General features: G+C 54.1%; 11 protein-coding genes across 11 annotated transcripts, besides 1 other annotated feature; 7 read left to right on the top strand and 4 right to left on the bottom strand.

Annotated features, from left to right (window-relative positions):
* Positions 1–309: 309 nt before the first annotated feature.
* Positions 310–806, bottom strand: CTAM01_10680 (uncharacterized protein; the record flags this gene model as incomplete). Its single annotated transcript, XM_060526694.1, has 2 exons — positions 310–526; positions 574–806. The coding sequence occupies 2 exons, from the start codon at positions 804–806 to the stop codon at positions 310–312; spliced, it is 450 nt and encodes a 149-aa protein (XP_060378634.1).
* Positions 807–981: 175 nt separating this feature from the next.
* Positions 982–1,059: a sequence feature (Short protein (CTAM01_10679, KAK1490390.1) was converted to a misc_feature.).
* Positions 1,060–3,414: 2,355 nt separating this feature from the next.
* Positions 3,415–4,164, top strand: CTAM01_10678 (uncharacterized protein; the record flags this gene model as incomplete). The annotated part of the gene is made up of 2 exons (XM_060526693.1): positions 3,415–3,523; positions 3,560–4,164. Coding segments are annotated over 2 exons (714 nt in total), but the record flags the coding sequence as incomplete, so codon positions are not given.
* Positions 4,165–5,178: 1,014 nt separating this feature from the next.
* CTAM01_10677 (uncharacterized protein) lies at positions 5,179–6,612 on the top strand (the record flags this gene model as incomplete). Its single annotated transcript, XM_060526692.1, has 4 exons — positions 5,179–5,774; positions 6,060–6,125; positions 6,254–6,358; positions 6,414–6,612. The coding sequence occupies 4 exons, from the start codon at positions 5,179–5,181 to the stop codon at positions 6,610–6,612; spliced, it is 966 nt and encodes a 321-aa protein (XP_060378632.1).
* Positions 6,613–7,053: 441 nt separating this feature from the next.
* Positions 7,054–8,234, top strand: CTAM01_10676 (universal stress protein family; the record flags this gene model as incomplete). Its single annotated transcript, XM_060526691.1, has 2 exons — positions 7,054–7,470; positions 7,545–8,234. The coding sequence occupies 2 exons, from the start codon at positions 7,054–7,056 to the stop codon at positions 8,232–8,234; spliced, it is 1,107 nt and encodes a 368-aa protein (XP_060378631.1).
* Positions 8,235–9,141: 907 nt separating this feature from the next.
* On the top strand, positions 9,142–10,788 carry CTAM01_10675 (uncharacterized protein; the record flags this gene model as incomplete). The annotated part of the gene is made up of 1 exon (XM_060526690.1): positions 9,142–10,788. One exon carries the CDS (start codon positions 9,142–9,144, stop codon positions 10,786–10,788), a length of 1,647 nt encoding a protein of 548 aa, XP_060378630.1.
* Positions 10,789–11,557: 769 nt separating this feature from the next.
* CTAM01_10674 (amidohydrolase) lies at positions 11,558–12,750 on the bottom strand (the record flags this gene model as incomplete). The annotated part of the gene is made up of 2 exons (XM_060526689.1): positions 11,558–12,579; positions 12,708–12,750. The coding sequence occupies 2 exons, from the start codon at positions 12,748–12,750 to the stop codon at positions 11,558–11,560; spliced, it is 1,065 nt and encodes a 354-aa protein (XP_060378629.1).
* A 1,020-nt stretch (positions 12,751–13,770) lies between these two features.
* On the bottom strand, positions 13,771–14,043 carry CTAM01_10673 (uncharacterized protein; the record flags this gene model as incomplete). The annotated part of the gene is made up of 1 exon (XM_060526688.1): positions 13,771–14,043. The coding sequence occupies one exon, from the start codon at positions 14,041–14,043 to the stop codon at positions 13,771–13,773; it is 273 nt and encodes a 90-aa protein (XP_060378628.1).
* Positions 14,044–14,360: 317 nt separating this feature from the next.
* Positions 14,361–14,921, top strand: CTAM01_10672 (uncharacterized protein; the record flags this gene model as incomplete). Its single annotated transcript, XM_060526687.1, has 1 exon — positions 14,361–14,921. The coding sequence occupies one exon, from the start codon at positions 14,361–14,363 to the stop codon at positions 14,919–14,921; it is 561 nt and encodes a 186-aa protein (XP_060378627.1).
* A 230-nt stretch (positions 14,922–15,151) lies between these two features.
* CTAM01_10671 (major facilitator superfamily transporter) lies at positions 15,152–16,829 on the top strand (the record flags this gene model as incomplete). Its single annotated transcript, XM_060526686.1, has 3 exons — positions 15,152–16,270; positions 16,322–16,750; positions 16,806–16,829. 3 exons carry the CDS (start codon positions 15,152–15,154, stop codon positions 16,827–16,829), a joined length of 1,572 nt encoding a protein of 523 aa, XP_060378626.1.
* Positions 16,830–17,025: 196 nt separating this feature from the next.
* Positions 17,026–17,753, bottom strand: CTAM01_10670 (GDSL-like Lipase/Acylhydrolase; the record flags this gene model as incomplete). Its single annotated transcript, XM_060526685.1, has 2 exons — positions 17,026–17,571; positions 17,634–17,753. The coding sequence occupies 2 exons, from the start codon at positions 17,751–17,753 to the stop codon at positions 17,026–17,028; spliced, it is 666 nt and encodes a 221-aa protein (XP_060378625.1).
* Positions 17,754–20,355: 2,602 nt separating this feature from the next.
* On the top strand, positions 20,356–22,110 carry CTAM01_10669 (uncharacterized protein; the record flags this gene model as incomplete). The annotated part of the gene is made up of 5 exons (XM_060526684.1): positions 20,356–20,593; positions 20,675–20,745; positions 20,811–20,992; positions 21,060–21,526; positions 21,812–22,110. 5 exons carry the CDS (start codon positions 20,356–20,358, stop codon positions 22,108–22,110), a joined length of 1,257 nt encoding a protein of 418 aa, XP_060378624.1.
* Positions 22,111–25,692: the final 3,582 nt, after the last annotated feature.

Genomic DNA, 25,692 nt, shown 5'->3' with positions numbered 1-25,692 from the left:
AGGCGCTCTGCCTGGTTGGTGTCGGTTGAACGTCAGATAGGGATGCTGCACAACGCAAGCAGGACGCCGTGCTGGACGAGATGTTTCATTGCGGCATGCGTGCCGTCGCAAGTCATTGGCATTTGCCGCAGGCAAGCGATCCTGTCAGACCTTACAATCCATCCAATGTAGGTCAAAATCGACATGCGACAATGCGGGATATCGAGACGCATCGATAAATTCAGTACATTGAGCTGCCTCTGGCGAGCTGTTGGAAACCTGTTATCTCTCGGAATTTCCGGCTGATTCCTCCGTTGACTGACGGCGATGTCAGCGGGAGTATGCCATGTTTTCGACCTTACTAGATGGTCCATGATCTCCGTGCCGTGCAACATTGACGAGTTGATATTTGATAGATAGCGAGCATACACCTTCCCCTGCCTGCCCCGTGGCTTGACATAGTGATTTGGGTGGTCCATCAGCTCGCGCCAGATAGGGGACCTTGCCCGTCTGCTTCGGTGAGACTGCAGGTTGCATATGGCGATTCCTGTTTTAGCGGGGACCATGTCGGTGAGAAGTGGTATGGATACATGAACAAGAGCGGAGAGGCTATCGATTTCAAGGCCAAACCGCAAAAGCAACACCGGAAGATCGGGACGGAATTCTGGGCAGGAGAATGGGCTGCGAATGGCATCATTGCAGCCTGCAATGGGTGCCGAATGGCGTGGAAAGGCAAAATAGTGGACGTTGTCTTCGTTTCGCCTTGGCATGGGCTCCCTCTTTTCCCGACCGCTTGTGCCTGCCGGCTTGGTGTCTTGGGAGTGCATCCCCTTTTGTTCTCTATTTCCTTCCCAAGGCTTGCGTCGTTGTCTCGTCTGCAGCGTGTATCCGCAGTGTGGTCTAGCTGACCCCTCAAATTGTATCCCTGCGACCTAGACGGCTTCCTGCGACATTGATGGGTCCTGGCCAAGAGATTTGAGCGCCGAAAGAGAGGTTACGGGAATGAGCCGCTGTCCCCATTTCCAATACGGGATCGAGCCAGGCGTCGGACTAATAATTTGGGCTGTCTTACAAACGTGAAAGAGAAACGAAAGGGTTGCGGAAGAAAGGCAAAGAGATACGCTTGGCTTGGCTCTCGCTTGGCGTCTGGTTGGGCACGAAGTGTGGGTTGAATTGGATGGGTCGAATCATTGTAAAGTCGCGGACCGGGGCCCAGAGACGAAGCATGCCATCTCATTAACGAGAAGAAATGAGAAGAAGCAAGGTTCGCAGGCGAGTTAGCAGTTTTGAGCGGCGCGCGCACACCGACTCGAATGCTTGTTCTGATTCTCTTCTTTCGCTTTTGCCAGGAATCGGGGGAAGAATCAAGATTGGCCGACGTGCCTTAGTGGTTTGCCAAGAGCTTGTTGGAGGTGGACGAGTGGCCGAGAGGGCGGGAGAGAGGGGTGAAGTTGCAAAGAGTCGAGTGAAGGCGGCGAAGGCTACAGTCTTAGCACACGGAGGGCCGGCTGGGCAGACGTGAGAGTGCATCGACAACGATGAAGGAAGCGTATGATTCTTGGTTCCGTTGCTTGGTGTGAACCCAACCCGTATGCGACGGGGTATCTGCAGACTGAGCTTGGAGGATGTTGCCGCCGGAGCTGATAGAGGATTGATGAGCACCCTTGGGAACTACCGCCAGATGCGTTAGATAGCTTGGCGCAGTACCTTCAGCTATCGCCTGGCGCCATCCACGTTGGTGGGATTTCTGGACTTTTAGAGGGTTGTGACACGGAGGCGTGGTATGATATGAACATGACGGAGGCAACGATGAGCTTTGCGTATGGAGTAGTGAGTACAGTCGTAGACTTCGTCTCCGAAAATTGCTCCCTGATCCCTAGGCCAGGCACCGCAGGGGATCGAGACGTAGGTAGGTGGTGCTGGTCGAATAAGAAGTCTCCAAGTACCCAGGAAAGAAGTCTAAAGGTAAATTGGACTTTCTATCCGACTACAGCACGTCAAAATGTTTGGGTAGGACTATCATGGTGCTTGGAAAGTCTAGACGGAGATGATGCACACCCACCGGCTGCGTGCGAGGGGAAAGGCCATGTCGTGTTACTGCAGGTCATTACAGCGACGGACGGGCAGACGGCGAGCGAGCCAGCGAGCAGTAATGTGGCAAGAGAGCGCAAACAGCGGCGGCGGCCAGTTCGTCTGTTCAAGATGGGATACCCGTAAAGGCGACTCATCCAGAGTCTGTCTCGTTGTGTTTGTGCTGGACGGTATTGGAGGGAGAGTCTCTGGTGGATAGGGACTACTGTACAGAGTAAGCCGTAGTGACTTGCCTTGGGAGCCAGGGAGCCTACTGTGTAAGAGTCAAGACAGCCAGCAGGGGTGGGCGTTACGGCGGGTGCTTGGAAAAGGGAGCCGAGAAGCTTGAAAGCGAAGCTGGAAGTCTTGATGTGTAATTAGAGCCAGCTCAGGCATTAGAGGCGCCGTGGAGCGGAGAGGATGATTGGGTTCGGTACTTGGGGTAGTCTTGGCGAGTTTGGGGTGGTGTTCCCAGTGTTATTTTGGGTCCGGTGGTGCTGGTGCTGGTGCTTGTGCTTGTGCTTGTGTAGGTGTTGGAAGACGGCGTGATAGGAAATTTCGGAGGCCGCGGTCTTGAGGCTGTCGTATTCCGTCCAAGGCATCTGTAGCCTGTCGTGGGGATGTGAATCTCGCCGTCTGATTACGAAGCGAAGAAATCGTCACAGGCCTGATGGTTGAAGAAGAAGAGCAAGTCCAATATGCATTACTAAGGCAAGGTATTAAGGCTTGCAATCATGCGAATAAGGAAAAAAGGCATGCACTTTGTCACTTTGGCACTTTCCTACTATTCAAGACTCAGCCTGGGGAACCTGGCAACTGGGAAGGAACAAGATGCACCGGGGGCTCTTTCCAAGATGGATGGAAGCTGCAACCCATCGAGTTGACATCAGGTGCAGCAAGTGCAGCAGGTGCAGCGCTGATGCAGCTGGTGCCTGTGGGTGACCCTAGCTCCTGCACTCTCCTTTTCCGAGGAAGGTTCAGCTGAGTGAGATAGGCATGCCGAGGAAGTCACGTCTCTGCCTTCCATCTTTCCCCTTCATCCAAAGTACCTTTCTTCCTGCCTTACATGTCTAAAGTACCTACGTCCATCAGCGGCGTCCATTCCGTCGATCGGATCAAATCAACCTTCCATTGTAACTCAAGTACCTCAATACCTTATGTATACATCTTCTCGGGTCAGATAGGCAGGAGCAACCTGGAAGGTACCTTAGTAAGGTAGTAAACGTCAAAGGAAGGAAGACGTTGACCGTAACTGTGAGAGTGGGAGGAGAGGGGTACATAACCCACCGGCAAATCTCGGTGCACACACAAGTCGCGACTCTCTCTGGGCCTGGCCAACGGCATCAAACAAACTCGAAATCTCCAGCCATCTCATCCCTGCGCACTTGCACCGCATTGCACCAGCTTCCCGAGCCCCTCTCCTCCCCTCCTCCACCTTTCCGTCCAGCTGTACTCCGTAGCCTCGTAGCAGTGGGTGTGAAAGCAGAAAGACTCAGATTCGACTCGAGTGCCTCTCCTCTCCGCCTGAGGTGTGCGCATTTACCTGGCCCACCGTCCACCATCTCAACCGCGAAAGAGAACCCCCAGCCGAGACGACCCTGGCCGACCAGGGTATCAACCATCGCCAACCCCTGTTTTTGGTGCCCATTGCTGCTCTTCTCCCTCCAAAACTCTCACTGGAGCTGTGCGTCACGCCGTCACCCTCTCGAGAATTTGCACAAGCTCGAGAGCTACCTTGCCAGGACGAAGAGAGGAACACGGAAGAACAGAGCAAACACGACAAGCGGAGCGTCTCGCATTCAGGCCCAGACCGTACTTAGACTACTCCAGTCCTCCACAACCTCGAGCCTCCTTCTTCTACCTTGCTCTACTCTCCGAATTGCTGCTACGAATATCGACAGAGTACCGAAACAGTCTGTTTGTTCCACCACAACCCACGCATGCCCAGACTTTTCCAACCCCATTCCTGAGCTTCTTTTCGAGCTGCATTGTCTCATTCTCTGCCCATTCCATGCCAGTCTCGGTCTCAAGGATATACTTTGTCCACCCCCGCATCCAGCCGCCTGGACTGCAACGGGTCTACCAACTTCTCACGGATGCCTTACCGTTAGGTAGCTCTCTACCTACCTACTCGAGTCACCTCAAGCCCGTCGTCGTGTCCAAAGAGTCAGAGACCGAGATAAAGTCCTTCCTCGGCTTTCCCTCTACTCTACTGCTACCACCCGCTAGCCAAGCTCTCAGCTCTGTTGCCCCGGCCGCTTTCCCGCCCCATTTCCCACACACCTGAGCGGCACCAGCAACAGCTGTCATCCTGGTCAACTAACAACATCACCTGCTCACCGACCCGGTCTGTCATCACTTAGACTCCAGACCCTCGACCCTCGACTCGTACCGGTTGCGCTACCGTCTACGCCACACCCCGTTCTTCGGCTTCCCATCCAACAGCAACACCATCCTCGCGCTTCCCTGTGCCTTGTGAGGCCCCGCAGGTCTTGGCGGAACTGCCTCCTACGCTGTGCTTCCTCGCCATAAGAGAGAGCTCCGTCTCTTCAAAGACCACGGCGTGCGGCTGCAAACATAACTTCCTTGGCATTGTTGGACACACATATCATCTTGTCGGAACATCTTTTTCGTCAATCCCCTTTTTACTTTCAGGAACAACCGATGAAGAAACATACAAACCTCAAACAACTCAACTAAGCAGCATACGTACCCAGAGCCGAATCCTGTCGTGAACAAGAGCTCATCCAATTTCCATCGATAAGGTCACCCTCACCACTTACGCATACCTACCTACCTCTCCACGCATATTCGACGACGAGACGCTCTGACCTGACTGTCACCGTTCGACCTCCACGTTCCAACTATCAGTCGACAGACGCTCCTTTCCATTTTCAGACGCTGTGGTCAGTCCACCATCAGCCACTCACCTCGGCGCAAATTACCTTCTGATCTTCTACACGTTGCCCTTTTGTCCCTTCCAAGACAGGCTCGTTGCACATATCCCGTCCGAGGCTTTGAGCGACTCTGTTCAACCTAGCGCATCTGCCCGATTCCTTCCCAACGGGACGACTGCTTTGCCGCTGCGCTCATGCTGACATTGATTACACAGCAGCTGTACAGTCTTCAATGAAACCATCAGAAAATTGGCGTAGCGTATTCTTGCTTCCGCAAAGCACCAAAAAGAAAAAGAAGAATAGCAAAGGCAACTCCTCGCCATCTTCACCGAGACTTCACTTTCCAGAACTCCAGTGGGAGCCCAAGACAACAACGACGACGGCGGCACCGACGACGGCGGCAGAACGGCGGCACACCATGTCTGGGCCAACCCCCCGTTCGATGCTCAACGTCCAAAGCCCCGATTCCGATGTCTCGCCAAAGACTCCGATACAACCCTCTGACCAAACAAAGACGGACTACTTCTCCATTGAGTCTTCGTCGCAGGCGCAGTCGCAAAAGAAAGACGAGGAAACCAAGGCCAACGATGCAGAGCCATTGAGCCGTGCGACCACACTTTCGAGCTTCGCAAGCCCTTCCCCCCTCGAAAGCGCAACAGGAAGCTTCTCTGCCGAGTCGTCACGGACCGAATCGTATGGAGGAAGGCCGAGAGGATCATCAATAGCGTCGCTGAGCTTTGCGCCATTGCGGAACCCGTCGCTGCCGCAGGGCAACCAGAAGAAGACGAACAAGGAGCGTATCAGGGCCTCATCGCCTCCACCTGAGAGGTAAGCGTATCACTCCCCATTCCTATCGTTTAGCCATTTCTTTGCCCCCATATTCGCGACCCCTTTACAACCAAGTGTTTGCAAGTGGCAGCTTTGGTCGTGACGCTTTTTGGTTCGGTGTCTGTATCCGATGTCGTGGAGCTGGACAGATAACATCTGGGTCAACTCGACGTAAGTACGTCGGTGGCAGATGCAGTTGGGTCAGATGCAGTGTGGCTTCGGGGCCAACTTATATGCTGGCGTTGGTTTCGCCTTACATGCGTGGATTCTGCAGTCCTCCACTAGGCCGGAAGCCTCGGATCAAGAGTTCAATACGACGGCCACCTTCTCCGCAGCCATGCCGCAGTTCCGGTCGCTTCGCTCGCCCGTGGATGAACGATTCGTCGGCCGCAGCCGTCTTGGTCTCCACTCCGTTTCTCAGCTTCCGTCCCAGATACTCCCTGCGCCTAGGATGCATGGGCATAGCCGTCGCTACTTAGGAAGCCTCCTCCGGGCGCCGACTCCAGCGTCAGGATCGGGATGGCGGGGCCGGACCAGTCGGCCATCGGCGGCCTCGTGCCTGTTATGGCACCCCATATTTTCCAGTTTCCGAGTAATCCCGCCGGCATCACTACAATGAGCAAGTACTGTCACCAACAGGCATCCCCTGAGCATTTCAACCTTGAGGTCAGACGAACTTTTCAAGCGTCTCGCGGCAACTCCAGCAAACGCATCTGTTTTTTACTCTGAGTCCATGTCGCGTTGCGGTCCATATCTTGCCTCACTCATCGGGCTGCAATATGCCATCAGGAGGATCACACGACACCTCATTGAAAGCGACCTTGCCGGTTCTGGATGACGCATTGGTTACTGTTATTCGCTAGAATCACTCGTCTTTGCCCCACTACCCCGCTGTAGCGCCTGTAGCTGTTTCTTTACGGTGTTCTTGGGTTCACAAAGAGAAGGGGAAATGGCGGAGGTGGGCGCTCATCGACTCATCCTCCACAGCCACCCTTAGCCTGGCGCAACCGTGACGTCCCCCGCAGGAGGACCTGACAGGAGGGAAAGCAGCTGTCATTGTCGCATTTCCGCCCAGTCCTTGTCCTGGATCCCGGCTGCCTCTTACCAAATCGCGACCTCTCGACCCTTTTTCATTTCCACCCCTCTTGACTCTGGCCAGTGGTCTCGTCGCTTTTCCACACTTCATCATCCCCAGATCTCAACGTTTTCTTAGCACACTTCATCTCATCCGCCCTTTTGCGTCTTTTCGTTTACCAATTGCTCGGAACAACGTTACCTAATGGCGACACTAACTCAACCCTCTTTGCCTGACAGGTTCCAGTCACATGTCGCATTCGACAACCTTCCTTTGGGCGAGGCGACTAAGAACAACACGCTTTCGCTGACGTTGAATGTCCGTCACCGGGGGTACCAAGCGCAACGACGATCGCGCACCTTCATGGTCGGCGTCGACGAGCATGCTTACTCCGACTATGCGTTGCAGTGGCTACTCGACGAGCTAGTCGACGACGGAGATGAGGTTGTCTGTGTGCGCGTTATTGAGAAGGAGCTACGAGCCGCCGAAACGAACAAAATATACCAGGAAGAGGCGAAGAAGGTCATGGATGGCATCCTGAAGCGCAACGGCCTGAACCGAGCCATCAGTATTGTACTGGAGTACGCGAGTGGAAAACTCCATGCGACATTCCAGCGACTGGTGAGTAGAAAGATGTGACGCGGCAGTCTTGGCGCACGGCAGTGGAGTAGGCGCTAATTATTATCATGTCCCAGATCCAAATTCACCAGCCTGCAATGCTCATCGTTGGCACGAGGGGCCGGTCGCTCGGTGGCCTCCAAGGCCTGGTCAATACGCGCAATTCCTTTTCGAAGTACTGTTTGCAGTACTCGCCTGTTCCTGTTGTCGTCGTCCGCCCGACGGAGAAGCGGGAGAAGAAGAAGAATAAGAGAAAGAACGATACGGAACGGCAGACTTATGTCAGGATGCTGTCAGCGACAGGCGGAAAACACGAGGCCGACAGCGAGAGAAGCAGCATGTATGAAGTGGAAGTTCACAACACGGCGGACGAAGAGGCACATCAAGTCGCCAAAGCGCTAGGATTGCCTGCGGCATTTGACCCAACTATCAAGCCAGTCGACCTCAATGCTCTTCTGCATCCGAGACACCAATCAGCGCCATCCAATCTCGCACAAACGAGTAGCGCGGGCACGGGTAGATCATCCGCCCCGCCTAGTGCAGCGGGCGACAGCGATGAGGAAGATGACGATGATGAGGACGAGTTCGAGACGTTCTCTGGCGACCAGCTTATCAACTCGTCGCAGATGGACAAGCTCCACAAGATGGAGGCCAACGAGGCGGCAGCCCTCAAGCAACGAAAGTCGAGTTTGGACTCTAGCGCCAGCGGAGTAGATGATGACGAAGACGAGGAGTCCAAAGCCTCGCGACACAGCAGCAACAGCTGATACAGCAGCCCCACGGCTTCGAATGGAGAGGCAGGTAGGGTTACGAACTAGCATGTGTGGGATTAGACGGCGTTTGGTCGATAGCGTGGGCATTTTCAGTTTGCTGGGACGACATATCCCGTAGTTGTGGTGTGTGTGCGGAGACGAAGGGAAGTGTCAAGGGAGGATTGTCTAGGTAGTCGGCGTAGCTGTTAAAACCTCCTGCTCTGCATGGAGCCCGTGGATTGATACCCATAAGAGACTGAAATGATCAAAACTGGCCGAAATTCTATTGCGTTATCCGTACAGCTTCTGGTGGTGTGACGTACATCTTTTTGTGACAGCGTCTGTTGTTCATGGGGCTGTTGAGTCTTGAGTGAGTCTTTGCCTGGTGTCCATTGGCCGCTCCGTCGCATCTTGCGGGGCTGCTCTTGACGAAGGTGGGCGAGTTCCAATGTTCCAGACTTCTGAGGTTCCAAAGTTAACCAGGAGGTACAAAGTGTGGCGCAAAGACATGTGGCTGAAGCTCAAATAAAAAAAGTCCCCGGAGCTTCATAGTGGAGAGCTGAGGCCAGGTTGTCGTGTGGCTGAAGGCCCCCCCCCCCCCCCCAAGTCCGACACAAAGGTTACGAATCCAATGTCGCCCTTATTTTCTCGTCACAGCCGTCGCACTGTAACGGTTGTCCGAAGCCAGCCAACGCATACCAAACAATGTCGAAGACAGCCATGCTAATTCCTCGCTAAGGACACCAGTCTGTTTTCTTTTCTGCCACACCTGCTTTCATCCTACTCAACAATCGAGAAGCAGACATAGGATGAATCTTGCTCTGCTCGGCTACGGATACATATCGCACATGTCCCTTTGCTCGCGCGCAAACGCAGACGACGCCCCACTACCGACGATACCACCACCATCACCACCAACAAGATGCCCTGGTTCTGGTCCACCGCCTCCTGCGACGAGTCCGCTTGCGCCGCCGTAGACCCCAACGCACCGTCGACCGTCGGCCTGCTCTTCTCGCTGCTGCCCTTCCTCCTCACCTTCGCCGCCGTCGCCGTCTTCGCGAGCCAGACCATCTTCCCCAAACTCGCCAGGGTCCACGACGCCCACGATGGGGAAGACCACTACCTCCCCTCCCACGCCCCGCCGAGCCTGCGCCAGGCCCACGCCGAACACGGACAAAAGAGCGCGCGGCGGCGCGTCGCGGCCGCTGTGTTTAGTGTTACGATTGCGCTGGCGACGGTGCTGGGCGAGTTGATACTGAGCGAGATTTCGGATTTGGTGAGCAGGCGCGCGAGGGAGGTCGGGTTGAGGGTTACGGTGCCGACGTTGCTTGTGCTGCTTGTGGGTGTTATTCCGTTTCTCGAGATCCAGAGCGTGGTCTCGGGCGCCGGGTGGAAGTTTCAGCGGAATAATAAGGGGAGGATACCGAGGTTCGCGTGGGCTGTGCAGATGCTCGTTTTCGGGGGGTGGGTGTTTGCGTTTTGGAGCTTGGGCGGGTTGGTTGGGCTTGATAAGACGGCGACGGCGGGCGGCGGGGTGCTGCGCGCTTGTCTGGAGAGGATCGGCGTTATCGGGATCTCGCTGATGGCGATGCTGAGCGGGTTCGCGGCGGTGTCGAGCCCGTGGCATACCCTCGGCGCGGTGTCGGAACGGAGAAAGAGGCCCGTTACGGAGGCGGATGTTTCGAGAAAGGAGGCCGGGCTGGATGCCACCAACGAGATGCTCCTCACGAAACGACACCGGCTTCAGGCGCTGGAGCGGAAGGCGGCCGAGGCGCAGTCGGGCGGGTCTTCGAGTTCGGGGGCCGGCGGCGGCGGGTTCATGGGCAAGATGCTCGGCGCCGTGAGGGGCATGGGCGGCGGCGACGAGGCCGAGATGCGCGCCCTGCGGCTGGAGATTACGGGCCTCGAGACGATGGAGGCGAACTTGCATTCCTCGCTGGGGGTGATGCGCTCGCGCCGGGCAGCGGACGCGCGCGCGGCGACGACGATTGGGAAAGTGCTCGCCGTGCCGCACTACGTCTTTTCGCTGTACTGCCTATACCGCATCCTGGCGACGACGCTGGCGACGCTGCGGAGGGCGTATTACCCTTCTTCGAGCTTCAGTTCCTCGGACCCGATCAACCGGTTCCTCGGCCTGCTGGCGCGGCACTGGGACCCTTCGCTGGACCAGATTGCATGGGCGCGGCAGATTAGTTTCCTGTTGTCGGGTGTCATGCTCGCGGCGAGCGCCAACAGCGTGCTGCAGACGTTCCACCTGTTCTCCAAGTGGATGCCGGGGTTGCTGTACCAGGCGCAGGCGAACTTGGCGCTCATGATTGGGCAGATCACGGCCGTGTATGTGATTTCGGCGGCGCTGTTGTTGAGGAGCAATTTGCCGCGGGAGATGGGCAGCGCGGTGGGGGATGCGTTGGCGGGCGCGCTGGAGCCGCGGTTTGTGGATTGGTGGTTTGAGGGGTGGTTTTTGGCGAGTTGTGGTGTTACTGGGCTGGGGGTGTGGATTTCGAGGAGGATCGGGAGGGAGGAGTGGGATGAGTTTGGGGCGGAGGAGATGGGTGCCAAGAGGATGTAGGGACGACGGTCTGAAGGTCTGAGGTTGTCTGTCCCTCTAGGTCTACCCAGGAATGGGATGGATGGAGGAAGAGAAGCAGTTGGTATGACTATGAGATATGTTTTGATATCGGAGTGTCTTGACTATGATGGGGAGTTTTGGGCGTGTATTATTATACCTACGGGTTGGGATGTACTAGGACCTTGTACAATCATGATTTTTCCACCTTGATCATTTACTACACACAAGAAGATGTGCTGATGCTTTGCGTGGGGGCTTGAAACTTGTGATGATGTGTGAGTAAAGGAGAGGCTGAAAGATATGATACAGGCGAGTAGATGGATATACACCTTTGTGTGTGTACGCTATGATACGAGGACAACTTTCCAGAAGCTTGCCCACAAATCTCACTTGTGTGATCGTGGAAAGAGGATCAGACATCATCTCAGAAAGTAAGAAAGCAAAATATGAAAAAAAGAATGGACCGATCGAGGGTTCGAACATGGACCCCGAAATAGATGGGAGTCTTCACCATGTAACCGGGGCCTCTACAGCCCTACCCCTCGACCAAGTGGTCCGGTGTTTGTTGTTGAATCATGAGGACATGAGGTCATGAATAAAGGCTAGAGGATGATTCGATCTGATATTGGGTTAGGTATGTAAGGTGAGTGCTCAGAAGTACGCACACGAATATATTTTCAAACAACCTCGGTATATACCACAGAACCTCAGCTGTATACCTTAGCTACTCCTTTTCGCTATTCTCCTTCCATCTCAAAGACTCCCCCCATCATACCCCCATATCCCTCCTCCAAGCAGCCTTCACCTCGTCCACCATACCCTCCTTGGTCAAAACCTCAACCGCAACACCAGCCAGCCCCTTTCCAACGCGCAAACTCCTCTCAAACGCAACCTTCGTCCCCGCCGCCTCCGCAAACTCTGGGTTATGCGGGCCCTGACCTCCCTTCCCAGGCGGAATCGCGAAGCCGACGCTGAGGGAGGGCATGGCGTAGCTGATATCCCCCTGATCCGTACTCGCCATCGTCCGTCCGCGAATCTCATCCACGTCTTCGTCCGTCGGGATCGGAGCGTCGTCGTCACCGTCTCCGTCGCCGCCAGAGCCCAGTAACGCGTTGAAGTATCGCGTATACGAACGCCCCAGCACACGATTCGGCACATGATCTTTATACGCCCCCGTAAACGTAACTTTGAACGTCGCCCCCGTGGCCTCCGCCCCCGCAGCGAAGCATTTCTGCACCTTTTTCAAAAGCTCAGAGAGCCGCGGCTGCGTATCCGACCTCACCACGAAATTCGCCGCCGCGTACGCGTGGATGATGTTTGGCCGCGCGCCGCCGTCGGAGATGTTACACTGGATCACGTCCCCCGGCCTCGTCTGCTGTCTCAGCACAGAAATCGAGGTATACGCCACCACCAGCGCGTCGAGCGCGTTGATGCCGAGCCACGGGTTCGCTGCGGCGTGGGCCTCGCGGCCGAAATATTCGAGGCGGAGGGAGGTGTAGGCCGAGGTGCGCATCAGGGCCGTGGAGGTGACGATGCCAGGGTGGGAGATGAGGTTGATGTCTGGTGCGCGGGAGGGGGAGCCGGTGCCGGGACAGGTGGAGGGGTTGTAGGCGCCGGCTTTGAGGAGGGCGATTTTGCCGCCGCCGCCTTCTTCTGCGGGGGTGCCGTAGAGGATGAGTTTGCCGGGGAGGGCGTGGCGGGCGAGGAGGGTTGAGGTTGCGAGGGCTCCTGTTAGGGAGGCTGTTGCTATTAGGTTGTGGCCGCAGGCGTGGCCTATTCCTGGGAGGCAGTCTGTCGGGAGGTGTTAGTTAGGGAGCAGAAGAAGGAGGAGGAGGAGGAGGAGGAGGGGGAGAGGTCTTGCCCATCTCGACATTAAACGACACAACTGGCCCCTTCTTTCCGCTTTCCCAGACGGCAACCCAGGCAGTTTTCATGCCGTAGGCTGAGGGGGTGACTTTCCATCCTGGCTGGGTGCGCATGAAGGCCACTAGGGTGTCGTGGGCAATGAACTCGCGGTAGCCGAGTTCCGGGTTATCGTGAATGGTTTTGTTAACGGGCCATAGTGCGTCGGCGAGGTCTGTTACGATGGAGGAGATTTCATCGAGGAAAGGCGGTGGTGGTGGTGGTGTTGAGGAGGATGGGGAGGATGAGGCTGGGGCTAATGAGCAAGGTGAGGTTGAGGTGCATGTGGGGTGGGTGTCTGCGTGGGAGACGAGAACGAAGTCGTCTTCTGATGAATCCATTTTGAAAGAGTTGATGTGAGTTTCACTGTAGCTGATGAGTATGAGGTCGATCAAGCCGGTGGTTGAAGTGCCCCTTGATTGGGGTGAGAGGCGTCGTAGTTGGGTTGAGCCTGCACTGTTCCTGATGGGAGTGAGGTAGGTGAGTGAGTGAGTTCCGGCGAGAGGAGGTTGCGTAGTGAGGGCCGTCTGAAGAGACGGTTCCGAACGGCGGCGTGTCTCCGACCACCGGCCGGGTTTCGATTGATGTTATCTGTACCGAGGCCGCGGATGCCATGCGATGCAAGTTGCCTATTCCAGCTAGCGTATTCGCTGTGTTATGCTTGTCTGGAAGCTGGTCGTGCATAAATCAACGCATTTCACAGTACCTCAGAACAGGTAAGGGATAAGAGGAGAATGAATACGCTCATGCATCGAAGCTATTGCGAGGTACATGAAATCTCGCTCAAATATAGGTGTCTTGGTGTTTCTAATGTACTTGGTGAACTCTGCTGGATTGTATGTCTCAGACGGTCGCTTGGTTCTCCGTTATGACTTTGCTTCAGAGAAGCTCATAATAAGACGAGTTTGCTTCCATTAAGTATTGGCAGTTCCGATGCCTCCATCTTAAAGCCCCGAAATTCTCAAACCTCTTTTCAACCGGAATGAGTGCGCAGTTTCCTGCTGACCGCAGAGTTCTTCAACCCACTTCCATGAAACCCAGCAACCTAACCCGGCATCTCTTCATCCCCTGAATCAAGAATCATCTCTGGCCAGTCAACGTCCGTATCATCCTAATCAATTTCGCCGACGTCTCGATCCAGTGCGTGAGCAGGAACGGGGTGATGTAGAAGATTAGGGCGACAAATATGAGGCGGCGCGCCCAAGGAGGGGGCATGAGAAGCGCTAGTATCCTCTCCGCCGGCGATGTTTCCGCGACCTGCGCCTGCTGCGAGGTCTGCGAGGTTTGCGATGCCTCATCTACTTGCGCTCCTGCGGCGGGCGAGGCGACTGGCGTTGACTTTTGCTTGGCCATTTTGGTTGTGGTTGGGGTCTGAGAGAGGTGGTTAGATAGACTCGAAGATCGACCTGCTTGAGCGATGCTAGGGTACACTCACCTTTCTTCGTGAGATTGGATGAATGGGTGATGCGCTCGCTGATCCGCAAACGTGAATGAATTTGGATGAAGACGACGATAAAGACACGCGGTCCTCTTGAGATGAGGCTGACAAGACCAACCGTCTTGCCAAGGCGCTTGGCCGTCTAACGCCTCATGGCTCACCAGTGATGGTCTTTTGGGAGCTTCCTCATTTGGTCTGTTGGGAGGGATTATGCATCGTTGTGCAAACTGGCATGGTGCGCCGGGTAAAGGCGGCGACTGCTTGGAGTCTGGAAGTGGAGGACCGGCTGTTCCCCGCAGGAGATAGCTACCCGTTGGCCGGACCCATGTTCTTATCGACCCAGTGTTATCGGCTGTCTTGGTCCCGTAGTGTGCGCCGGTTGCGCTTTGGATACTCCGTATGGAGAGGTTCAAGTTTTCCGAGGGAAGAAAGCATTACGACCACAAATCAGACACGGACGAAAGGCCGTTGGGAAAAGACGAGCATCTCGCATCTTAAGGTGTATCTCGTAGGGTATACGTTATTAAGTGTGTCTTTTCCAGCAAGCTGGCGAACCAGTGTTCCACTCGAAGGAGTTGAGTTCACATTGGGGCTCAAGCTGCAAAGGGGCGATCAAAGTCCGACAAGACCTTATCCATGTCAGCAGATACATGAACCATTCTGCAACCATTCTGCCGCTGGCATCACACTACGTGAAGGTGAGGGGCTGGCGAGTGGAAGAAATCACCCAAGCGAGATAAGACCATTGGAAAAAATAACATGGAATTGCCGATTGTCGGATCTACCCCGATGAACAGGACCCACACGCTCCAATGACTCCAGCCCGCGGCCTTCGTTCAACGTTCCATTGATAAAAGAAGTCGTGGGCTCCCAAGAACCTCAAAAAGGAGGAGAAAACTCTCTTTTCCGGATCCTCGTGCCAATACACTATACGACCCAGGAACCTGGGACTCGGTAAACCCACAAGTTCTCTCTAGTCCCTGACAAACTCCCCCTCCTCCTTACAGTGTAAGGCACTCCGCAATGGCACCCACCGAAACCCCGGGCTCCGACCCGGAGAAGCGGGTCCTCGCGGATATCGTCCCCGCCACCACCGGCCCCCTAGATGAAGACGCCATCCCCTCAAAGCACCACATCACCGACGAAACCGGCGCCCTCGCCGCCTCAGCCCTCGACTCCGCGCCCCTCGACGCCGCCGAGTCCCGCTCCATCCTCGCCAAGCTCGACAGGCGCATCCTCCCCTTCCTCTGCATCACCTACGCCCTGCAGTTCATCGACAAGACTTCTTTGGGGTACAGCTCCGTCTACGGCATCATCAAGGACAACAAGCTCGTCGGGCAGCAGTACAGCTGGGCCAGCTCCATCTTCTACTTTGGGTATCTTGTCGCGGAGTACCCCGGCGTCGCCATCCTCCAACGGTTCCCCGTCGCCAAGTTCCTGGGCGTGAATATCGTCCTCTGGGGTATGATTCTCATGACCACTGCGGCGTGTAGTTCCTTTGCGGGGCTGGCGTCGGTTCGGTTCCTGCTGGGTGTCACGGAGGCGACCATATCGCCTGGCTTCGTGGCCGTCACGGGAATGTGGTGGACGAGACAGGAGCAGGCCGGCCGCTCGGCGCTGTGGGTTTCGTTCCTGGGTGTCGGAAGCTTTGTGGGCACGTTGCTCGCGTACGGCATCGGGCACATCACGGGCTCGCTGTCGCCGTGGAAGTACATCTTCCTGATCCTGGGCGCCATGACCGTCGTCTGGGGCGTCGTGTTTACGATTTTCGTGCCGGACGGGCCCGCAAAGGTGACGTGGCTGACGGAGAGGGAGAAGGTCGTTGCTGTGCAGCGCGTGGCGGAGAATCAGACTGGTACGGGACGGAGCAGGACGTTTGTCAAGGCGCAGGTGCTTGAAGCGGCGAAGGACCCGGCAGTTATTATTTTGGGGCTGATTTCGTTTGTGAATGCGATTGCGTCGGGCGGATTGGCGTTTGGGTCGTTGATTATTCAGGGGCTTGGATTCAGTCCCCTCAACACGACGCTTATGAACCTGCCGCTTTCTACCGTACAGGTTGTCACGCAGCTTGGAGCCGGGTTTTTGAGCAGCAAGATTAAGAGTTCGAGACTGCACGTCGGCACCGTCGCCATGATCCCTCCGGTATGCTCTGGCCGGTCCTATTGGTTGATATTTCGCTGACTTTTGAACCAGATCATCGGAACCTGCCTCATCAACCAGCTCCACGCAGACAACAAATGGGGCCGCCTCGTCGGCGTCTGGCTACTTGGCTCCTACCCCGTCGGCTTCATGGTCATCCTCGGCCTGCTCTCGACCAATATCGCCGGCAGCACGAAGAGATCTGTTGCCTCGGGCTGGGTCTTTGTGTGCTACTGCGTCGGGCAGATTGCCGGCCCGCAGTTCTTCAAGAGCACCGAGGCACCCGCGTACCACAGCGGCATCGTGGCTATGCTGTGCGGGTTTATTCTCAACCTAGTCCTGAACCAGATTCTGCGCTTCATCTACGTGTTGGAGAATAAGAAGCGTGATCGGATGCTGGAGGGTAAGTCTGAGGAGGAGGTCAAGGAGATGCAGAGAGAGGGCGAGGTGCTTGGGTTCGAAGACGTGACGGATAAAGCTAATGTGAGTATGCCTGGTGTTTGGATCGATTGCTGAGTGACTTGCTAACTAAGCGTAGCCCATGTTCCGATATGTTCTTTGAATAAGGACGAACAACTAGGCATTAGTGATTGAGGGGATCCCATGTTGAAGTGACGCACAAGGAGACTGCTCGGTGTGATTCATGAGTATTGAAGCTGAGTTTGTCGTAGTCTAATGTCAAAGTCTTCTTGTTTAAATCTTCTGAACGAATTCCATATGGAGAGACTTCTCTGGTACTACTGCGCCCCTCTACCACTTCAACCCAAACTACCAGGGTTAAGAATCTTCCAGTCCGGATGCCGGTAATCCTCTCTCGACTCGTCAAACGGCCCAATGTGAGGCTTCACCAACTCAAACAGCACTCTATATCCTTCACCCCCCAAATGCAGCCCATCCGGCACCAAAACCTCCAGCCCACCCCGCTCACCTCCGGGGCTCCCAAGTGGGAGACTACTCCGACCAAACCCGATCGTCATCTGCTCAGCCCGCCGCATGACGGCGCCGTAGAGGTCGATCGGCACGACACCGGGCACCTCGGATGCCACGGCGAGCGCCGCGTCCGAGTACGTCTTGCTCACGGCCGCGTTGCGCGACGCCTGGCCGTGGCCCTTTTCGAGATCGCGCTCGAGCATGCGGATCTCGTCGAGGGGAGGGGGGTTCACGAGCAGGATCTTGGGGCTGTGAGCTTGGATGGTGGGGTGGGTGAGGATGGCTTTGAGGTTTTGTTTGTATTGGTCTAGGGCGATTTGCTGGCTGTTTGTGGGGATTGGGAGGCAGGCGTCGTTGGCGCCGAGGAGGATTAGCTGAAAGAGATTAATATCGCTGATGGAGATGTCTGGGAGGCTCAAAGATTGTTTTGACGCACGATGTAGTCTATCTTAGGCGTTGTTGTCGAAGGTGGTGGGAAGAGGTATGGGAGAATTTCTAGAGCGTTGGCCGTGTTGTAGCCTGAGAAGCCTCTATTGATGACATCGAGACGCCTCATACAGACTGCTCGTTGTGTATTTCAGCATTGGACTACCCGCCAGCTTGAAAAATGAATGATGAAAGGCCACCTTACGGTCTTGAAGGGCAGCCTGAAAGGAGAAACCATCTTGAGGCGTACAGGACAATTGGAAGAGTGAATCTCCAAAAAGGACGACTTGATTGTAAAGCTGTGTGAGTGAGGCTATGTTAGCATTGCGGGGGCTGGTCGTGAAAGATGAGCATTGTAGTGAGGACTCGCCGGCATATTGGGGTGCTCAGAGCCGGTAGACGGAATCAGCTGTTGAGAGGGAGTGAACAATCACAGATATCAGCCTTTGTGAGGCTATCGTCACTTGAAGCAGACGCTGACCTTGGATGAGGAGGTGAAGCTGATGGGATGCCAAAAGGTGCCCGATTAAGTCGCTCAAGGTTTGTGGGGTAGAAACTCATATCCGTCCATTATGATTGGCCTAGTTGCGTTTGCTTTTTTGTTTGTTTCTTCCAGTGCACAGATTTCTGTACTCATGGCAAACACCACACATGGTTTTGGATTCCTCATTGCTCTTCGCTCCAGTATTGAGGGGGATGTATCACACTGAATGTGAGATTCTGTAGGACAAGAAAATGATCACAAGCACGTTTAATCGGTTGAACAATCAGTAGTTTGAGATGGAAAAAGTATCCCCCAGTCCGGGAAAACGCCACCAGGTGACGTGCCATGCATGGCCTGCATTACTTTGAGCACCTGGGTAGCCGAGCAATTTCTCCCTGACGTTCGGAGGAGGCTCCGAAGCATGGGGCCGACATTTCGGGGCCGAAGCCGAGACCAAGCCCAGTCTTGATCCGCCCTCTCAAGCCAAGCTTTTTGTGAGCCGTACTCCGTATGGATGCCATATATCCCCGTCGCCACTGATTGCGACCATCCGCGCTTGGACTTGCCTAGTTCCCTTATTATTCAACCGACCACGCGAAAGCAGACGTGAGTACCACTCTTCACTCATGTCTGGAATCGCGCAAGTTCCAGGGTGAGCTTTCTTGGGCCTAATGGGTTAGGCTGGGGTAATTAGTCAGTTGGACTTGATCCATCCTTCTGCCTGCCGGACCTCTGGGAATGTGGCGTCGCCGCGAAGGTCCAAATAGGACAGTTGATTCATTTCACATTTTCTTAGACAGGAGTAAGCTAGACGGTGGACCCAGCACGTCGGAATTAAAGCCGTTCCCAAGCTTGCCAGGCTCGACCAGACCCTGAAGTAGGCCGGGGAACCGGGAGCGCAATCGGTGTCTTGGAAAAGGAGAAGAATTTCTCCAAATCCTGAATTCTGCTCCTGCTCGAGATGGGGGAAGACTCTGTTGAGACCGCATCTTATGCTGCGGTACGTGGCACCACTCGACTCATCGGCCTCGACTCTCGAATACTCCAAAGAAGCGTATGTGAGATTCAAACCCCTCTAGTCACTAACGGGGAATGGAATTCGCCTGCGGCTTTTTCTATGACTGCCATAAAAATCAACAAGAAAAAGGTACTAGAGAATGATCTTCAACCCAAAACTTCGGGCAGGCACAAGGCTTTAGGGCTGCCAATAAAACCAGCGCGCTAGCTGCCAATAGTCTGGACCTAAGCGTCCGAGCTGCAAGTCATTACATGATGATCTTTGTCTGTGCCTCTCTTTTTCTCCACACGCGCGCGGGGATCTTCATCGAGCTTGGGGCACACAGGAGTCAGGAGCCGGGACATGGAGTGTTTGTCATTAGACTGGTGTTGTCGGTAGGGCTGCCACGCGGCGTAGAAGGTGATCCGATTCCTGGAGGATATGGGAGCACCTGGACATCAACAAGTTGATTGAGAAAGCCAACCCCATTACGTACACAACGAGCAAAGGACGGGCTGCTTTATCCCAATGTTTTGGAACCAAGTCAAGAGGAGCAAGTTCGAGAAGCCTTCGAGGCTAGCCCCGCCCGGTAGAAAGAAAGATTGAAGCGTGCCATTTGTCCGGGTCGACGCCCAGCGGCCGCCTTGTAGTCATTCTTTTGCGATGTGGGAGAGTCGAATGCGGCCGCGAAATTCTAGATTTCTAGATGTGGTCTAAGCACAGCCTAGGCTGGCAAGACTGGGCGTCACATCGAGAGCTAGCCCCCCTTATGATTGCATGATCTTCGGGTTTTCTGGAGGATTGCGCGACGCCCCATGTGTGGCGTCGACCCAAAACACATGGTTCGGACTGCCTAGTGCTGATCCTGTCGCGCCTTGTCGAAGATGCATCCGGCTGTCTGAGACACACTGTTTCTTTGACACCTTTTTCGCGGAGCCGCCCCGTAGCGTTATTACGCTGACAAGGCGAATGGTGTGCCCCTGAGAAGAGAAAAAAAAAACATTTCTCCAAGCGATGTGACAATGAAGGATAGCGCTGCGTGTTTGCTTGGCGAGGGGAGGTTTAATAGTATCAGCCATGGCCACTTCCCATGGAATAACCTTTGAACTACTAATCGTCGACTGATCTTCAACGGCGCTCTCAAGACTTACGGCCGAGGGGAAGGTTTTGAGGCCTTTTGCCTATGTCTCTCGACGACAATATCCAAAATCGCTAGGAAACGCCCGAGACAGGAACGGAGATTCTATCACGATGAGGATCCCACCCATCGATGTGCTCATCCATTGGCCGCGGCCAAACTACATCAACCCGGAGAATCGGGGGCCGGGGCTGCTCATCATCGAGATGGTCTTTTTGGGCATCGCCATGATATGCCTCTGCCTGCGGATGTACATCAGGATTGTCAAGATTCGACAGACCTGGTGGGATGACTGGCTTATGGTTGCTGGCATGGTATTCTGCATTGGCGTCACGATTTGCGTCATTCTCGGTATGGCTCGCCCTCATCTGAAGCTGTCAAAGGCAATGTCAAAGGCAATTAGGAACCTTGAGGCTAACAATCTGCGATTAGCCACTGAATTATACGGCTGGAACCTGCATGTATGGGATGTTCCGCTGTCACTGATCAAGCAAAGCCGACAGGTACGTTTTCTTTTCGGCGTGATATTGACTTTAGAGGCGTAGCTCTAACGGTTGATTTATGGTAGATCTCCATGGCTGCGCAGACTCTTTTCCTGTTCGCCTCTGGCTTGTCCAAGCTCTCGATTCTTGCCAGCTATCTGAGGCTCGCGGCACCGGGGACATGGTTCCAACGGCTTACTTGGGTGACTGGCGGTCTTGTCTTCACCCTCGTCTGGGTCTTTCTCATTGTGCTCTGGACGCAGTGCATGTAAGCAAACACTCTCACCCTGGACCCATTCAGATAGCAAAAAGACTGACAGACACTTCAACTACAGGCCGATATGGCACTACTGGACCCTCTTCGCCGACTGGGGAAACTGCATCCCCGAATGGCCGCCACTAGCAGGCCAAGGCATCACAAACGTCCTCACCGACGTCGCCGTGTACCTCCTCCCGATGCCGACCCTCTTCCGCCTCCAGATGCCCCTCAACCAGCGCATCAGCCTCATCATCCTCTTTGGCCTCGGCACCGTCGTCGTGCTCGCGGGCATCATGCGAACGTACTGGGTCATCCGCGTCGAAGTTTTGTATGTGGAGGACCCTTCTTACGACCTGACATGGGACGGCTTCAACATCTGGGTGTGGACCGCGCTCGAGGCGAATCTGGCGATTGTGTGCGGGTGCGCGCCGACGCTGAGGAGGCTGTTCACGGGCGGAGGTAAGGATCAGACGCCCAAGGTGCATAGTTCGATTCAGACGATTGGGAGCTCGGGGATGAAGAGGAAGAAGCATCGGTCGTTAGGTACGGGGGTGGGGCGGGAGGATGATATTGAGGAGCATGGATTGACGATGTTTGAGTCGAGGGGGACGGCTTCGGGGAATAAGTCGGTGGAGATCCATGAGCATACGCATTCAAGTCATTCATGAAGAGCAGAGCATGATGGCTTTACCACCCTAGGCTTGACATAGTCCAGGTTCAAGGTCTATTATTTCTTAATTGCGAACAGTTCTCAACGAATTCATGAAGACCATCGATCGCCTATGACTAAGTACGGGGCTGCGCGTGGTTGAAAAATCTGAGTATCAGCAACCCTGGAGAGCTTCCCTTCGAACCACCGACCACACACTTCTTCGAGGATCTTCCACCTGAACAACTTCAAGAAGCTGCGCGCTGTATTGGACCGTGTATCTTCATCGATGGCGTGGTGCAAGATCTCAATGTCGTCCAAGTTCTTGAACCGCCCAGCCATCAGCTCGCGGCACAACTCTGGCAGACTCGTTCTTATTAGCTCGTCGAAACAGTCTTCTGCGCGCGAGACCGTCAAACTCTCCAAGTTCTCGGTGCTTGATTCGTCAAGGTCATTGATAGTAATTCCCCCGCAGTAATTTCCCCACCCTGAGATCGAAGGTGTGACTGACAGCGGTCCGTAGAGCAGGATGAAGAGGTGACGGAGGTGTTCGAGACGAACATCCCTTGGAATTCGGAAGGAGAACGTTTCGTGAACGGGCAAGAAGGGGCACGATGTTGATTATGGTTGTGAATTGGCAAGCTCCGGTTCTCGATCGGCCCGAGACGGGTGATTGGGTGTTTGGTTTCGGTATGAAAGCTATGTTTAGTTTCGTTGGTCTTGAACGCTGGAAGGGCGGATTTCTATGGATGGATTAGACTGACGTTGAGGCTGGTCAAAATGGGGAGGTACCTTAGTCGAGGAGGAGGTGGGCAGTGAATGTAGAAATGCGGTCCTGCGGTCCGCATTCTAAGTTAAACGATAATTGTTCTAGTTGAGAAAGACAACGAGGCGGTTTGCGGCGTTGGTAGTCCATTCTTCGTCGAGGCTATTCATCCGATCAGTTCATGTCTGTAGTTACGTCGTTGTGAACGTCTACACGCATGCATAGCCTGTTCGCAATATCCAAACCTTTCAGAGTGGCAGCGATGTCCTTCTCTATATCTTTCAAGCTCTACCCAGGTAGCGGGTGATGACGAAAGAATCGTTCAGGGACTCGAATGTCCAACAAAAGACACAGGTCTGGGAAGACTGCTGCAGGTAACATGTCGTAGTAGCACGAGCAGAGTTCGTTGCCCGCCATCGAGTGCATGGCTCTGCACGTCCGCATCAGTCAAGCAAGGGGTGCATCGCACGCGAGGACTTTGGCCAGCTTTGGTCTTTGCATGACGCCGCTGCTGTAGATGGAGAAATAATACCAGTACAAGTGTTCTGAGGACGCGTCTTGCATCGGTGCTGCTAGGTGTTGACATATCTCCAGGAGTACTTCTGACGGCAGATTGAGGATCTCGATTTTCGGCATGGCTTTGTTGGTTCGTGGTTTGTGGTTCGTGGTTCATGTCGTTGTGTTAGAAAGGAAATCAGCAAGGAAGAGCTTGATGCATGTTAGTATGGAGTGAAGTGAAGTGTTCAAGTTTTGAGCAAGGAGTTTAGGTACCATCCCGATGGAGTCTCTTCTATATCTCTCGACGAAATAGGAAGCCTTAAGCTTCCATGTCTACCCATCTTCGTCCATGTTGAAGGCAGAGAGATGCCTGGGCTTCTTTAACCGACCAGCCATCGCTCTGGACGACCATGACGGAGAAGGTGGAAGACGAAAGATTGCGAGCCCCTTACTGCCAATGTGACGCGGAGAGGAGAATGTGTCGTGGAAAGAGATGAGTCTAGACACGTTGAAGAAAACACTGTTTTAATGAGATACTTTTTTCGCAGACCATGGAGAGAAGTTTCCAGCGAGCGCTTTGACTACATTATTCTTGCAGGCCTCGACTTGGCCATTCCACAGCAAGCTTCTAAATCTCCTGGTCTGTCAGCCGTTTTCGGGCTATCTAGATGAGATGGATGAGCATCGTGCAGAGACCAATCATTGCATCGATAGTTCGATACCCGTTTGGTTCTAAGTTCAAGGCCAACTTAGAGTTTCTCCAACTTTAGTTCAGACGAGTGGCGTGTGCATAAGTCAAAAGCCGTCAACGCAGAAGAGCCAAAAGCGTAAGGTCAAAAAGTCAAACAAAAGTGCCCGAAGCTCTGTCAATTTCGATACTTATGATCAAAACCATCAAAAGAAATGCCCGAAGAATGACTTGGTCAATCGCGGTGAGGATTTGAGCCTCACGCGGGGGTCGAACCCGCAACCTTGAGATTAAGAGTCTCACGCTCTACCGATTGAGCTAGCAAGGCGGGTCTTGGATTTTTGATTGTTGAAGACCGTCTCGAAATTGTGGGCTATGTTTGAAAAGGCTGTAGAGGGTAGTGGGCAGCGAATATCGCGGTTACGACTCGCGACGTCTAGGCTCCAACGTCTGGTGACAAAAGTCGAGATATCCCGCCGGCTATCCAGAGACAGCAAGGGGCTTGTTTCTATATGTACTTTTGGGTTTTCCCAATACCCATGCCAAGCCATTTTTGGCGTTAGACCGGTCGGTAAATGATATCTGGAATTGTCTCAAACATAGTGACGCTTGTGGCTTCGGCATGTTGACAAATTGCATTCCTTCCAACTCCCTCTTTGATGACTTGTACACTTGCAGCACGATCCATCAGTGTGCTTACGCAGTTACGAGCTGACGGATTCTTGCGAAAGGAATCAGGATTCGACCGTGGGAAATGGTTTCTCCTTTGTTTTGATTCTTTGGAAATTAATCGGGATGCAAAGGTGGCCTTTGCTCGAGTTTCTCTCTCACGTAATTCGCCTGCCTGGGCAGACTAAACCGGCTGCTGGGATCTTATTCATCAAAGTGCGAAGTTGCCTCGGCTCACCAGCCATTTCATTTACCAATTTCCGACACCGACACCACTCGGGTCAACCGAGAAACACAGACCAATGGTCCCCGGTGTGTCAAGTATTTTGAGAAGATGGGATTCGCGAGGATTGGACTATTTTGGGGGTGTGTGAGTCGGCGATTGAAGCTCAGATCGGCGGGTTTAGCTTAGGTCTTTTTTCATGTGGTTTCTTACCGAGCACTCCTATTTTGGAGGGGAGAAGCGCGCAGCTTGCGAGATACGCTATATCTATGGGCTACAGGCACAAAAACCGACCCTTGTCTGTTGTTTTCACAGCTGGTGCGAATGTCTATGGCTGAGCTTATTGGGTCAATTCTTTTGATTGGAGTGAAACATTCCCCAATGCTGATCCCATTCTATCAAGTTCCAAAGGCCGTTTTTTTCCTACTGTGTACCGAGTATGGCGGATCATCTGTAACTAGTCACGGTGTCACCCGAGACTAGACAAGACATGCCAGGTTTACGGCAGTTTCTCTGTCAGAGAAGAAACGATATTTCGACAAATGTTTCAAAAGGGAGGCGCTTGGGAAGTCATCTGCCAATGATCCGTCGCATTTGACTGCCCCTCCTACCTAGTCTCCCCTCTTCCCTGACAAGCCTGAAGCCCCCTCCCATCATCCATGAGTTTAGGCATGTTTGGTGTTCGGAAACGTGGTGTCTTCGCGAAATAGCTCGCCGGCACAGGCAACGCCGCCCAACGCCGCAACGCACCGGTGGACGGGTGGACGGGGGGGCCAGGGTTGGTTGCGCAGAATGCGAGCATTGTTTCTGCATTCATCTCCTTTTTCCATTGTCTCGGTTTAGAAACGTCTCATTGGTCAGCTGTCAGACGTAGCTGAAGCCCGACACCATGAAGCATGAGCCATTGACAGGGCCTAGAATCCAGACGAATCCAGAGACGCTAGTTGCTCATGTCATTATCCGAGCCCTAACAATTTAGCTCGTGACAATCAAATCGTCTGATTTGTTAGGCGGACGGCAACGGGCGGAGGTATTCTGTTCCCCCCAAAGTATCAATGTCAAGATTCGAGTGTCTGTACTTGACTCTCTCTATAACTTAGATGAGCAGAAAGAGTGAGACGATGGTGAAGAAGAAGAAGAGTTATCCGTAGAAATACGGCACAGTAAGAGGCACAAGAGATAATTATGAACCAAAGTCCTTTTTGCATAATCGTCA

The sequence above is a fragment of the Colletotrichum tamarilloi genome (assembly GCF_030869305.1).
Source record: "Colletotrichum tamarilloi strain Tom-12 chromosome Unknown Scaffold_51.1, whole genome shotgun sequence".
In the NCBI taxonomy this organism is placed as follows: Eukaryota; Fungi; Ascomycota; class Sordariomycetes; order Glomerellales; family Glomerellaceae; genus Colletotrichum; species Colletotrichum tamarilloi.
The sequence above is the reverse complement of the archived record's forward strand: the minus strand, read 5'-3'. Positions and strand labels throughout refer to the sequence as shown.